Source organism: Kogia breviceps, chromosome 17 (assembly GCF_026419965.1).
Source record: "Kogia breviceps isolate mKogBre1 chromosome 17, mKogBre1 haplotype 1, whole genome shotgun sequence".
NCBI lineage: Eukaryota > Metazoa > Chordata > Mammalia > Artiodactyla > Physeteridae > Kogia > Kogia breviceps.
Genome location: NC_081326.1, coordinates 77,653,415 through 77,668,250, shown reverse-complemented (window position 1 = coordinate 77,668,250; position 14,836 = coordinate 77,653,415). Strand labels below are relative to the sequence as shown.

The following is a 14,836-nucleotide window of genomic DNA, read 5'->3' as shown; positions in this document are numbered from 1 at the left end:
TCCCTTTGAAGTACTGGGCGTAGTTCTGCAAAGACGACTTAGCCCAGTGTTAGGTCCCACCTAGTTAATATTTTCAGCTCAGTCTCTCTGTTCTGGCTAAACAGTCTGAAAGTGACAGCTCTAATAATAACCACTGTTTACAAAAGAGAGTCCATTGTGCTTTCGCGGTCTCTCAAAACAGGGCTACCCTCTCACAGTTCTCACCAGGTTGTCCTTCCACTGGTCTTTGTAGCCACATGATTCAGTGCTTTTGGCTGGGTGGTTTTGTTTTTGGTACATTTCCTTTGAGTCTCAGAATTCAGTTGTGTCACAGTTTTTACAAATTTTCAGGTACTTTTATCCACTGGGAACATGTGGTATAGACTGTTGTACACATTTGGCTTTTTTGCCTTGTGCTGTACCTGCTATTTGAATGGGTAGGTTGCTTCTTTGTTTCTATTTTTCTCTATTTTCCATGATTTACTTCTGTGAAACCAAGTTGTCCAGATCAAATAATTTTTCCCATTATTTGTTACTCAGTATACCCTTCATTCATTATAAATCATTTATGATACATTTATTTTTCAACAAATGTTTGAATGCCTGTTATGTATAAGCCATGGAAGATGCCTTTTTTAGAGTGTGCATGCAGCAGTGACATCAGTGTAGGTGCTGACCGTCCAAGCCTCCACCACTGACTTCCCCATCTCCCTCATCATTTTTTTTTTTTTTTTTGATGTGGACCATTTTTTTTTAAGTCTTTATAGAAGCTGTTACAATATTGCTTCTGTTTTATGTTTTGGTTTGAGGCATGTGGGATTTGAGCTTCCTGACCAGGGATGGAACCGTCACCCCCTGCATTGGAAGGTGAAGTCCTAACCACTGGACCACCAGGGAAGTCCCCCCTCCTCGCCTTCTGAGGGCGCCTCTCCCTCAGGTCATGCCTCAAGGTTCCTGCTCCATCTGTGTCTTGTTAGCCCATCTGAAATGGAGGCATTTCACCTTGGGTTTCTTCCCTCCCTCCCTCCTTCCCGCACTAGCTTTCATTGCTCTGAGAGCATGCTTCTCTCTCCTCGCCTTCTCTTTTCTCTTCCTAGTAAGGTCATTTTTGGTTTTGCATTCTGAAAATCCACATCCTCCTAGAAGATGATTGTTTCATATAAATGTTTCTATTTATGCTCTAGGTATTTCCCATAGTAAAACATGAGTAGCTTTTTTTTTTTTTTTTTTTTTTTTTTTTTTAGGTTATGTCTCTAGGAAGGAAAAAAAAGAATTGACTCCAAAGCAGGAAATTTCTGAAGAAATGGAATCCCAGAGAACAAAATTAGAAGAGCATGTAAGGAATATTTCCAAGGAATCTGATTTTGAAGAGATGACTAAAACTGAGGGAAAGCTAAAGAATTGCTGGGGGAAATATGCAGTGGGGGGACTTAAGAAGGATTTCCCCCAGAAGAGTAATTTCAGGCTAGTGACAGTGAAAAACCCCTTGGGGGAAAGAGGTCCGAAATTCAGTGCAGCTGAGGTAAACTGCGCTGCTGACGCAAGTTCTGTCAGAAACTGCAGGCTGTCTTCAGGGAAAAGTCTCCACCAGAGTGTGTCATGTGTAGAAAACTTCCAAACAAGTAAGGACCTCACTAACCTCCAGAGTTTCTGTGTAGGAGAACAAGCCTGTCAGGCAGATGTGTTTATGAAAGTGCCCGGGCAGAGTTCAGTTTTCAGTGAGAACCAGAGGATTAACAGTCCAGAAAAAGCCTTTGAAAAGTGTGCTATGTGTGGAATAGCTTTTGGTCAGAGCAGAGCTCTCATTCAGCACCGGAGAATTCACAGTGGAGAGAAGCCCTGCGGGTGTGAGGAAGGTGGCATAGCTTCCCATGCCCGTCCCTACGCCGTGCAGCATTGTAACACTTACACTGGAGAAAGACCCTGTGAGGCTAACGAATGTGAGAAAGCTCTTAGCACATGTCCGTCTTACATTCAGCATTGTAAAGTTCACACTGGGGCAAAGCCCCATGAGTGCAGTCAGTGTGGAAAAGTCTTTAGTCATAGCTCTAACCTGATCTATCATCAGAGAATGCATAGTGCAGAGAAGCCGTACGTGTGTGTGGAATGTGGTAAAGCCTTCCAGAGACAGTCACACCTCACTCAGCATAAGAGAACTCATTCTGGAGAGAAACCCCATGACTGTGCTGAGTGTGGCAAAGCCTTCAGCGCACGATTGTCTCTCGTTCAACATCAGAGAACTCACACAGGAGAAAAACCCTATGAGTGTAATGAATGTGGAAAATTCTTTAGCCTGAACCGAACCCTTATTGTTCATCAGAGAATCCACACTGGAGAGAAACCCTATAGGTGTAATGAATGTGGAAAATCCTTCAGTCAGCGCTCACAAGTTATTCAACATAAGAGGGTTCACACTGGAGAGAAGCCTTATATCTGCAATGAGTGTGGGAAATCCTTCAGTGCTCGCCTGTCCCTCGTCCAGCATCAGAGAATTCACACTGGAGAGAAACCTTATGGGTGCAATGAGTGTGGGAAAACCTTCAGTCAAAAGGGACATCTTATTCAGCATCAGCGAATTCACACTGGAGAGAAGCCCTATGAGTGTAATGAGTGTGGAAAAGCTTTCAGCCAGAGGTTTAATCTCATTCACCATCAAAGGACACACAATGGCGAGAGGCCCTACGAGTGTAACGAGTGTGACAAAGCCTTCAGTGTTCTCTCCTCCCTTGTCCAGCATCAGAGAGTGCACAACGGAGAGAAGCCCTACGAGTGCCACAGCTGTGGGAAGGCCTTTAGTCAGGGCTCACATCTCATCCAGCACCAGAGGAGTCACACTGGAGAGAAGCCCTACGAGTGTAGTGAGTGTGGGAAAACCTTTGGTCAGGTATCCACCCTAGTTAAGCATGAGAGGACACACAATGGGGAGAAGCCCTATGAGTGCGGCGACTGTGGGAAAGCTTTCAGCCAGAGCGCACACCTCATCCGCCATCGAAGAATTCACACTGGTGAGAGCCCTTACACGTGTAGTGACTGTGGGAAGGCCTTCAACGTCCGCTCCTCCCTCATTCAGCATCTCAGGGTTCACACCGGCGAGAAGCCTTATAAGTGCAGTGAGTGTGGCAAGGCCTTCAGCCAGCATTCACAGTTTATTCAGCATCAGAGGGTTCATACTGGAGAGAAACCCTACAGGTGCAGTGAATGTGAGAAATCATTCAGTGCACGCTTGTCCCTTATCCAACACCAGAGAATTCACACTGGAGAGAAGCCCTATAAATGCACTGAATGTCAAAAATCCTTCCGACAAAGCTCTCACCTCATTCGACATCAGAGAATCCACAGTGGAGAGCGACCTTACGTGTGTAGTAGATGTGGGAAAACTTACAACCAGCGAATATCTCTTATTAGTCATGAGAAAGTTCACAGACTCCACGGTGGAGAGCAAGCCCATCGGTGTGACAAGTGTGGGGAGCTCTTTGGCACACAGGCAGCATTCATGCAGCACCGGAAGGTTCACAATGGAGAGTGACTCACTCTGTCTGATACGTGCTTCACAGTTTTACAGCAGGAGAGTTCTACTGATAAGAAAGCTCACTTTATGACTTTCCTTTTGGAAATTCAGCTCTTAAGGAATTAAACTATCTCCCAATGTGCTGCTCACTGAAGGCAGGCTGCTGAATCATGTGGTAAACGTTCCAAGGTAACATGCCTTCCCTCAGACCCAGAGGATGGCTCTCTGCTTGAGTGTTTTAAATGAATGCAACTTTATACTTTCCTAGGTCATGTTTTTATAGCACCAGACCTTAGTGTACAGTTACGTGTTTCATTTGGCCCCTGCCTTTCTTTTCTTTCCTCTTCATCATCTATTTCAGCTTCAGGAAAAGTAACTGGGGTCCTTGGACTTTCGAGTGTGATGGGACTGGGTTGGGGTTTTCTTATTTGTTTGTTTATAAGGCTTTTTCAAAATGTTTTTGTACTATTGTGAGGGGTATGATACCTTTAACTTCAAAGAGGTTGTCCCTTTTCAGCATCCGGTAATCCACAGAGGTGAGAAGGCATATGAGTATAAGCAGAGTTTGTTAAGGAATGAGGTGAGGCTTGTGTGTAGATTCAAACTGTTGAGATCGTGCTAGGAAGTCAAGTGACATGTAAATTGGAGTTTCCTACAGGGTAATTTGAAAACAAAAAACCCCATGAATTGGAGGGGTGGAATAGGCATGAAGTAGACACAGGCTGGCGTGGGACCCGGGACACAGCTTACAGATTCTGTTGGTATATTCTAGATCCACTTCTAAGGGAGAGGAGGTGAGTGGTTGGAGCTGTTCCCTTTCACTGGGCCGCCTCGCACTGAGCAGACTCTGGTGAGGAGGGCAGGTCCTCCTGCTGCCAGAGGACAGCCCAGGGGGTGGGGGGAGGGGGGGAGGTCTGGGATGGTGCAAAAAGATGCTGACACAAGGGCATGTGGACTGAGGTTCCAAGTCCCTAAAATGTGGGCTTGGGGTGGGGGGCGTCTCCTGAGTCTGTGAGCTCTACAGAAGAGCTAGGGTTCAGCAGTTGTGTTCCAGGCCTGACTCCTGGAGACGTTCCTTCAGCAGTGGGCAGAAGTGCCGGCAGATGCCCTGTCCCTAGCATGGGGGCTGCACCACGTGGTCTAGCATCCACCCCTGTGTCCAGCCTCCAGGATTTCCTGCCTCTGCTACAAAACCTGCTGCAGCTTCTCCACTGATTGAGGTATTCCCACAACCGACCTGTATGAAAAGATGGGCAAAGCTCATTAGTAATCACGGGCATGCAAAATGATATCATTATGAGATGCCATATTACACTCACCAGATTAGCAAAACTTAAGTTTGATGATGAAAAAAAAAAGTTTGATGATGACAAGTGTTGCAAAAAAATGTAGAGCAACAGTTACTCTCACACAATGTTGATAGGAATGAAGTTGGAACAACACACTGGAAAATACTTCGGCACTGTTAACAAAGATGCAAATAGCTCACAACCCAATTCCACACCTGCACATACACACAGCAGAGACTTGCATGAAAACCAGGAGATGTGTCCCAAAATGTTCATAGCCGCCGTGTCTGTAATAGCAATACCTGATAACAATCTAATGTAGGTGGAGAGAAGACAAAAGGTTTTATTCATACATACAGTGGAAAACTTTATCAGAATGAATTACCCTCAGCTACCCACCTCAACATTCTGGAGCTGTCACCTTGCAGTGGAATGTGGGTTTTCCTAAATACACACCAATTTTGATTGCTTCTAGCAACTCAACCCCAGCGTACCCAGGGGATGAGTGCAGTTTGACCTGAGCGGGAATGCCTCATAGCAAAGGATGGCAAGACTTTGTCAGTTTACTATCAACAGAAACCTGGGTAATGTAAATGGGAATAGATCCTAGGGCTGTTAGACTAGAGGAGAGAATGTACTGAATTTGTTACATGGCAGATGGCTAATTCAGGGAGCTATCTCAGCAGTGACTGGCTGATGGAAGTCTGTATGCGGTATGGCCTGCATTGATGAGGCTGGTATGTCAGATCTGCCTGAATTCACAAGGGCAGGACAGTCAGAGGCTCAGGCGATGGGAATGCTGGAGTGGATGCTGTGGGACCTGCCCACCCACCCCTGCCCGTGTCCTCCAGGAGAGTCTAGAGACACTTCTTTCACCCAGGCTTTGAGAAATGCGTTGGTGAGGGGGGTGCCACCATCCATGAAAGACTACAGTGGCTATTTTCTGTAGGCTGAGAATGATGGTAAGAGGGGTTGTCATGAAAACGGTTTCCATGCTCAGTGGGGGTGGTCAGATAGCAGACAGTAGCATGTAACCCTTTCAAAGACAGGGCAGTCATGTCACTGTAACAGGCCCAGGGCCAGAGTAGTAATAGAATTGTTTGACCACATGTTTTGGCCCTGGATAATGGTGATGGTGACTGAAATAAGTAGGCAGCCTACTAAAGGTTATATCAATACTAGTGAAAAAAACATTAAATCTGGTGAAAAGACACCTGAACCTCATGAAAAAAGAAGAGGCAAGCTTTCCCTTGGGGAAAGACCCTGATACTCTCCCCAAAATTTATACTATGTTTTATTCTCTCCCCCAGAGGGAATGTGGCCATTTGATGGGGTAACTGTACATTAGAGGACAGGAAATACCCACACTTTTCAAGGATGTGAAAGTAAAAATTAGCTTGTACTCAGAAAGAAAAAATCTGGTAAACTGTTCATTAGGCTAGAATAACAGACACAGATTAAAAAAACAGCTTCAGAGTTAGTAGGAAACAATATTTCTCCGAAAGAGATGTGCAGCTACAAAATGTAACATTCTACTTCTCCTTTCTGGCTCGTGGAGAAACTTTATTCTATAACATCAGAAAGTGTTGGAAATGACATCAAGAATGAAACACCCCACTCTTGGTGGATCTAAGTCACTGACGCAGAGGAGCCGCCTTGATTTACAGCTGGAATCAGATAAGGAGTTTTGGACACCACGTTCCACATCTAAATTTTGTGGTTTCCAAGGAAGCAGGAGTTTAGGTCCATTTCACAGTCCAGACCTGAGGTTGACGCACGATGGCTCAGCCCTGCCTCGCCTGCCCGTCAAGACACTGCTCCGCTTCGATTTCACCTAAACTCCACCCCTCCCCAAGTCCTGTAACAACTCTGTTTTCCTTTCTTTGGTGAGACACTCGCCGTTCATGTGTTTGTTGCCCTCAGTGTAATGGATCTATAACCCTGACTTTGTCAGAGTATAAGTGGTCTGAGGTTGATTGGGCTATGGCAGGGGTTACTGGACTCTGGCTCTGAATTGATGTTAATTCAAAATCTTGTTCAGCAGCCAGTGTAGGAGCTTAGGGAGTCGATGGGCAAATGAAGTTTTAGCTCAGGACCATCTCATGGTAGGATCGGAGGGGCCCAAAAGTCACCCCATGGTATTTACCCAGATCAAGATTACATAGGAGGGGTACACACACTACCCATGTCAGACTCCTCATGTGAGTTCTCTTCTGGCTCACGGAGCGAGGTCTGTTACGATAGGAATATTTGGATTAGGACAGGAGGTGGGTCCAGCTCCCCCCTTGTATACTGGATTACTCTGAGCAAACTAAACTCTCAGACTGCTTGTCTGCAAAATGTGGATAAAAATACCGATCTCTGAAGGAGTTTTAGGGGATTAGGTAGGACGAAGTTTACAGAGTAACCAGTGTGCTGCTCAGAACACAGCAGGGGCACAGCAAAGCCAGCTCGCTTCCCTGCCGCCCTTGTCAGAGCAGCAAGAACGGCAGAAAGAGCATATCGCCTTTGGAGAGGGACAGCCTGGGTACTAATCCTGCCTCTACCTCACTGGCCTGTTTTCTCTTTTGTAAAAAAGAAGAGGGGGTGGGGTGGGGGGCAACCACCCCGTATTACAGAGAGATTTATGTGTGATAAACCGTGGAACGTTGTGGCATCATTTTTCCCCAAAGAGCACTCTCTTACCTTAACAGAACGAGTATCGTTGATTCATAGGTTCATGTAATCACAAACATATATAATTAGTACCTATTGTGAGTGTGATTCTAGATGCTGGGGACAGAGCCATGAATGAAACAAAATCCCTGCCCTCATAGAGCATACATTCTAGCATGGGAGACAGACGGTGAGCAGATAACTGGATGGTGGTGAATGCTCCAACATTCTGTTTTTCTATGAAGAAAAACAGAGTGGGGAAGGGAGTCGAATAGCTGGGCGTGGAACAGAAGAAGTAAGGTATCCTTTCCATCTACTACGGCCGAAGGAACACCTCAGGAAGCTCTCATCTTAGAAGAATACAGCAAGCAGCTGCAGGGCCCAGGTCCCCAAGCCCTGCAGGCTGGGTGCGCTGGGATAGGCACAGTTGTTTTCCCCTCAACACTGTGGGGCCTGCTTGAGGGTGGGGACTGGGCTTTATTTGCTTCCATATCCTAAGCATTTCATGTAGACCAGTGGTCACTGCGTGTTTCAAACACTGACCAACCATGGAGAAATCTCAAGTCACTCATTCCCCACCTCTTACATCCAACTCCACACCCTTGGGAAGAAGTTAGCGGGATCAGATTTCTGGGTTGGGGATCACAGGCTCTGACCTAGTGCACCCAGGCTCCAAGGATTGACAGCTCCCCCTAGGTCCCGGCAGCTAAGGGAGCACAGGGCAGTGCGAGCGAGTGCAGGCTGCCCAGAACCCGCCTCCACCAGCTCCTCCCCGAGGCAGCAGACCTGCCGGTCTTCCGCATGGCATGTATTGTGAGAAAAACTAGAGAACCAGGATATGGCAGCTCTGAGACCCAGGAAGCAGCAGGGAATCAACGTGGAAGCCGGGAGCCTCACGGAGCTTCCGTTCAGCCCACGCGTTCATTCTCACACCTCCAGGTGCTTGGCCCGTGAAGCCCCGGGGGAGGTGGGAGAGGGGCCGGAGCCAGGCTGTCTCAGGCGTGCACACGTGTGGGCGGCAAGTGCAGACAGTCTTCTGTGACATCCCGAACCGAAAGAGCCAGGGCCGGTCTAGCAGTGAGGCTGGGTAAGGTCAGCAGGAAGGGTGTGGAGGGCAGTGAGTTGAGGGGAGTCCGCACGAGGGCGTGAAGCACGGGCCCCGAGGTCTGAGAGAGTGCGTGCACCTGCAGTGAGGCTTTGGGGCATGCGCAGGAGGGCTGCTGGGGGGCCGGAGTCTAGTCCTCAAAATGGGGGGCTGCTTGAAGAGAGCATGGTGTTGGCCACTGGGAACACTGGAGGCCCCAGGTGTAGAATGGGGTGCCCTGGAGAGGAGCGGTGGAGCTGCTGCTGGCACAGTGAGGGAGCCAACTCTGCGGTGTTAAAGCAGTGAGGGGCCTCCGCAGGATGGAGCCATGGGGAGTGAGCAGTGACACCCCCCCCCCGGAGTCGCATCAAGAAGGCTCCAGAGAACACCCCCAAAGCATCATTTGGCCACTATTTGGCCTGTTGAAACCATGGTGATGGGCTCCCCCTTTGAAACCGAGAAGGTGGCCCTGATGATACCTGAATCGCCTTTATGACCATTCTTCCCATGTCCTGCAGAAAAGTGCACATCATAGACAAATAGCTCTATGGTTCAGTCCTGCGGGATCTCAGAAATAGTTCTGCTCATATAATCTCATAATCTCTTTACTGAGTAATAACTTAGCCACATCCGTGGTGTCCTCTTCCAAACGTACTTTCTCATTTTTTGTAATATGGGCAGGCTGAGAATTTTCCAAATCTTTACATTCTAGTTCCTTTTTGCTTAACAATGCCTCTTCAATTCACTTCAGTCCTCTCACATTTTACTCTAAGAGTCACTCCTTCAACACTTTGCTTATAAATCATCTCAGGTAGGGACTTCCCTGGTGGTCCAGTGGTTAAGACTCCACACCCCCAAAGCAGGGGGCCCAGGTTTGATCCCTGGTCAGAGAACTAGATCCCACATGCCACATCTAAGAGCCCACGTGCTGCTACTAAAGATCCCATGTGCCGCACGCAACTAAGACCCAGTGCTGCCAAATAAATATTTTTTTTAAATCTCCTCAGCTAAAAATCCAGTTTTATTGCTCAAGTTCTACTTCCCACGAACACAATTCAGCCAAGTTCTTTGCCGCTTTATAACCATGGTCACCTTTCTTCAAATTTCCGATAACATGTTCCTCTTTTCCATTTGAGGCCCCACCAGAATGGCCTCTACTGTCCATATCTCTACCGACATTCTATACACGATGACTTACGTATTTTTCAAGAAGCCGGGACCTCTCTCTACAGCTCTCCTCTTTTCTTTCTGTGTTCTCCCCAGAGCCGCCCTTCACATCCACATTCCTTGCTTGCACCTCAGGACTCCCAGTCTTGACCCACCACCCAGTTCCAAGGCCACTTCCACATTTTCAGACATTTGTTACTCAGCGCTCCTCGGCACAAAAATCTTTATGAGTCAGCTTGGGCTGTCATATCATGACACTATTGACTAGTTGGATTAAAAAATAGGAATTTTTGACTGCGGAGTCGAAGATCAAGGTGGTGGGCAATTCAGTTCCCTGGTGAGGGCTCTTTTCCTGGTTTGCAATCTGACACCTTCTTACCATCTTCACATGGGGCGGGGGTTGGGAAGGTGGGGGGGAACCGGCCAGAGAGCACCCTCGAGCTCGAATGCTCTGGTCTCTTCCTCTTCTTATAAGGACACTAGTTCCGTCAATGGCCCCGCCCACATGACCTCATCTAAACCTAATTACCTCCCAGAAGTCCATCCTCCAGATACCATCACTTTGGGAAGTTAGGCTTCAACATATGAATGTAGGGAGGACACAAACATTCAGTCCATAACAACTAGTTTTGATTTCTTCTTCATTATTTGCTTTCATCTAGCTTTATGTTTTGGTTTTGTTCTTTAGCAGTCAACCATTTAACAGAAATGTTCAGGCTTCACTATATAGTTTGTCTTGTGAAAAGCAATTTTGGATAGTTTTTATGGCCTATTCTTATTTTCAGTTTTTCCCCCTTTCTTTTCCTTCTAAATTTATTAAATAATTTCTTCTCAATACATTTCTTAGTGGTCTATTATGTATTACAGTAAAAACGCCACCATCTCATGAATTAGTCTAGAATTGAATGATTTTATTACAAGGTTGATGAAAAACACTACTTTTCACCAATCTGAACTGTCACAGAAAAACAAAGGTAGATGTGCTGACACTGAGAGGGACAGCAGTGCTCCTGAGGTGCTGACTTTCTAACCACCAGCCTACACCCCACCCCTGACCAGAACCTGAGGCCCACTGGAGAGGGGGTTTGGGCAGAGACCTGGTCAAAGGCTCTATGATCAACCATATTCTATTCAAACATGCTTTTCACTGGGCACATTATGGTGGGTTTTTGTCTTGGACATCTATCAGTTTTTTCCTCCTTAGTTTTCTGATGTTGCTGCCTGGTTTTGTGTTGACTGTGTTATTTTCCCCTGTGGTGGACATGCAGAGCCTGCTGGTTCTTCCTGACTGTCTTTGCATTCTCCCTGTCCTTTTCAGAGGTGAAATTTTACCTGACACTTGCCCATCCAAGCAAAGGTGATGTTTCCAAGTTGCAATGCTGTGAGATGTGGCATGTGGGTCACAGGCACAAGGGATACGTGCGTCTTCGAGGTGTCACCTTGTCCTGTTCCCACTGGCTGAAATGGTGACTGAGCTCTGGGCAGGATGGAGCCCTCAGGTAGAAGGGGCCTGTGCCCCTCCATCTTTAAGAGGACAGCCACCACAGCCATGTGGTCTATCACAGAAGACAGAAACCAGCCCTCTGCCTCACTGAAGCCAATGTTTGTTTTGAGCCTCTTTACATCAGCTGAGCTTTATTCCAACTAATCCAGTACTTGATACCTGGCAGTATGTAGGTGCTGAAACAGAACCTACTACATGTGCAGTTGGCTTAATGATCAGGCAGTGAGGGCAGAAGTGGTGTTACAGGTGGAAAGCTGGTGACCCTTGCTATGCATGGAAAAGTATTTGGTATGACCCTTAATTATGATGTATTAGGAGTAGACAACGTGTGACTAAAACTATAACTTAGAGAAATTGGTTCAGAATTGTTTGGAATGTTGGCAAGGGTTGGTACTTCTTGCCACTTTCCACAGAGCCCTCCTAGAGAGACTCAGGCTGCAGGAAGGCAGGTGGAGGCACAGGTGGAGGAGAGCAGAGATGGACAAGGGGAGTTTCCCTCTGCCTATGGCCTGTGATTTGTGCTGACCAAGTCTGGTAAGCAGGCCTGGCATTGCAGGTGGCCTCAAGGTACCTTGAGCTGGAGAGAGAGAGGAGGAGGGCAAGCATATAGAGGGCAATAAATAAAAGACAAGGGACTCGGGCTTTAACCCGTGATTAGATGGGACCTTTGCATGTGGAACTAAATGGAAGTATGCAGACAAGAAGCTGACCCAGGCTTCCAGCTGTCAGTGAGGAGGCCCCTGTAAATCTGGACAGTCCCAGCCAGGAGAGCCTATCAGCTCCCTCCTCAGGTGGGCAAGAGGATGGGTCATGGACAAGGAAGGTCCCCAGCGGGCCAAGTCAGACCTGATGAGGCCCAGGGCCCATGGAGCTCCTCCTGGAGCTGAGTCTGGGTACCAGGTGCTGTCCTGGAGCTCCTCCCTGCCAGGGAGAGGGGCTCCAGCACTCATGTGGAGCTGCCCACAGGAGACTCTGCACACCCTGCACAGAGATGATGGCTAAAGTCACTTACAGGTGTGAAATAATTGCATTTAAAATATCTACCAGGGACTTCCCTGGTGGCGCAGTGGTTAAGAATCCACCTGCCAATGCAGGGGACACAGGTTCGAGCCCTGGTCTGGGAAGATCCCACATGCCGCGGAGCAACTAAGCCCGTGCGCCACAACTACTGAGCCTGCGCTCTAGAGCCCGCGAGCCCCAACTACTCAGCCCATGTGCCAAAACTACTGAAGCCTGCGTGCCTAGAGCCCTTGTTCCACAAGAGAAGCCACCGCAATGAGAAGCCCAAACACCACAATAAAGAGTAGCCCCTGCTTGCCGCAACTAGAGAAAGCCCACGCGCAGCAACAAAGACCCAATGCAAACAAAAATAAATTAATTAATTAAAAAAATATATATATATAAATATATATATATAAATATATAAATATATATATATATATATATATATATATATATATATACAGGGACTTCCCTGGCAGTCCAGTGGTTAAGACTTCGCGATTCCAATGCAGGGGGTGCAGGGTCGATCCCTGGTTGGAGAATAAGATCCCACATGCCGCAGCGTGGCCAAAAGATTTTTTCTAATAAATAAATAAATATTAAAAAATAAAATATCTACACAGTGTGCACAACAACCCCACATCAGACTTTTCCTCAGATCCAGCCAGCATAGTTTGGACACTGCTGTGTTTCCCATCCTCTTTCTCCATACTACAACTTGGGTGTCAGGGGGCAGGCAACTTGCCCTTTAGTTATAGGGCCTTGTGGAGAGGCTGCACCTTGTCCAGAGGGACTCACCTGAGCTGCATCAGGGACTGGATGGGACTTGGGTTGTTCTCTTGGCAAGGGCTGCATACTGCTACAGCAGGTGACTATGGGGGAAGACTGGGAGAAGCAGTTCCTTATCCCTATTATCTGTTTTCCTCTTCCCCTCCGAGTCAGCAAGCAGAAAATCCTCAGCCAAGGAACCCCGGTCCCTGATCACTGCATAGGGGAACCTGCCATACAAACTTATGACTTTACTTGAGAGAAAAATATTTGAACCTCAAGTGACAACCCCGGCATTACCTAGGCTCTTGGCTCTTCCAGCCCAGCAGTGTGAAGCAGTAGCTCATTGTCGTTTAATTTGCATTTCTCTGATGGCTAATCAGCAGAGCATCCTTTCCATCCCAGGGTCTCAAAAATATTTCCTGTGTATTTTTCTGCTAACCTCATTTCTTTACTGTCCATTTTTAGGTCTTTAGTTCATTTAGGAGACTACCGCTGTTTGTGCTGTTAGGTAGGGGTCTGGTTTTGTTTTTCTCCATTGCGTGAGGTCATTTTCTCAACACCTTCTGCTAAACAACCCATACTTTTGCCATTTATGGCGGTGCCACTTTTACCATCTATTAAATTCCATCTGTACAAAGTCTGACCCTGAGCTCTTTGTTGTGTCTTGAGTGCTCTTTGTTAATTCCCCAGTATTTCGTAGTTTTTGTTGCTATTGTGGAAGATATTTCATTTTTAAAAGTATGTGTTTATTTGGCTGCACCGGGTCTTAGTTGTGGCACTCGGGACCTTATTTTAGTTGCGGCGTGTGGGATCTAGTTCCCTGACCAGGGGTCGAAGCCGGGCCCCCTGCATTGGGAGCATAGAGTCTTAACCACTGGACCGCCAGGGAAGTCCCAAGACATTTCATTTTTGTTACATTATCTGATTGGTTATTGTTGGTTCGGAGAAATGTTCCTTTTTCTAACTTCTTAAGGATAGAGGCTTTTGTCTTCTTTAATAAAGAAAAAGTATTTAAGGTGATATAGTCATATATATTTTTCTCTGAAAATATTCAGTGTATATTATATATTTTACACTTTACACTGGGTTCCGTAGGTGTGAGAATGAAGTGTTTTGCTTTTTATTGCTTTATAATAGTCTGTAATTTTCCAGCTAGTATCATTTTTGATTCAAAGGTTATGTAGACAGTGTTTCTTTTTTTTTTTTTTGCGGTACGCGGGCCTCTCACTGCTGTGGCCTCTCCCATTGCGGAGCACAGGCTCCGGACACGCAGGCTCAGCGGCCATGGCTCACGGGCCCAGCCGGTCCGCGGCATGTGGGATCTTCCCGGACCGGGGCACGAACCCGCGTCCCCTGCACCGGCAGGCGGACTCTCAACCACTGTGCCACCAGGGAAGCCCTAGACAGTGTTTCTTAAACTCCAATAGTTAAAGAGTTTTGGGAGTCAACTTTTTTTTTTTTTTTTTTTTTTTTTTTTGTTTGGTACGCGGGCCTCTCACCGTTGTGGCCTCTCCCATTGCGGAGCACAGGCTCCGGACGCGCAAGGCCCAGCGGCCATGGCTCACGGGCCCAGCCGCTCCACGGCATGTGGGACCTTCCCAGACCGGGGCACGAACCCGTGTCCCCTGCATCGGCAGGCGGACTCTCAACCACTGCGCCACCAGAGAAGCCCGGGAGTCAACTTTTTATTATGTATTTCTATTCTAATTTTGGTAGTTTAAAATGCATACTTTAAAATATTTGTATTCTTTATGTCTAACTGTATAATCAACTTTTGTAAATGTTCCATGGACAGTCCCACGAAATGTATATTATCTACTTAAGGAATCTGAGTTTTTCCATATCTGTCGAATCATTTACTTATTGAGGGATTCAGT

At 47.0% G+C, this 14,836-nt stretch overlaps 1 protein-coding gene across 4 annotated transcripts in view; it reads left to right on the top strand.

Moving 5' to 3' along the window:
* The window catches only part of ZNF16 (zinc finger protein 16), a 43,710-nt gene that overhangs the window by 13,391 nt on the left and 15,483 nt on the right, over positions 1 to 14,836 (top strand). For 3 of the 4 annotated variants that reach the window (XM_059043246.2, XM_067017682.1, XM_067017681.1), the window contains one exon: positions 1,224 to 7,414. In XM_059043246.2, coding sequence (XP_058899229.1) covers positions 1,224 to 3,505 — 2,282 coding nt within the window. In that variant the 3' untranslated portion in view covers positions 3,506 to 7,414. Of the gene's footprint in view, positions 1 to 1,223; positions 7,415 to 14,836 lie in introns of those variants that run through there. The other variant, XM_067017686.1, reaches the window with a different exon arrangement.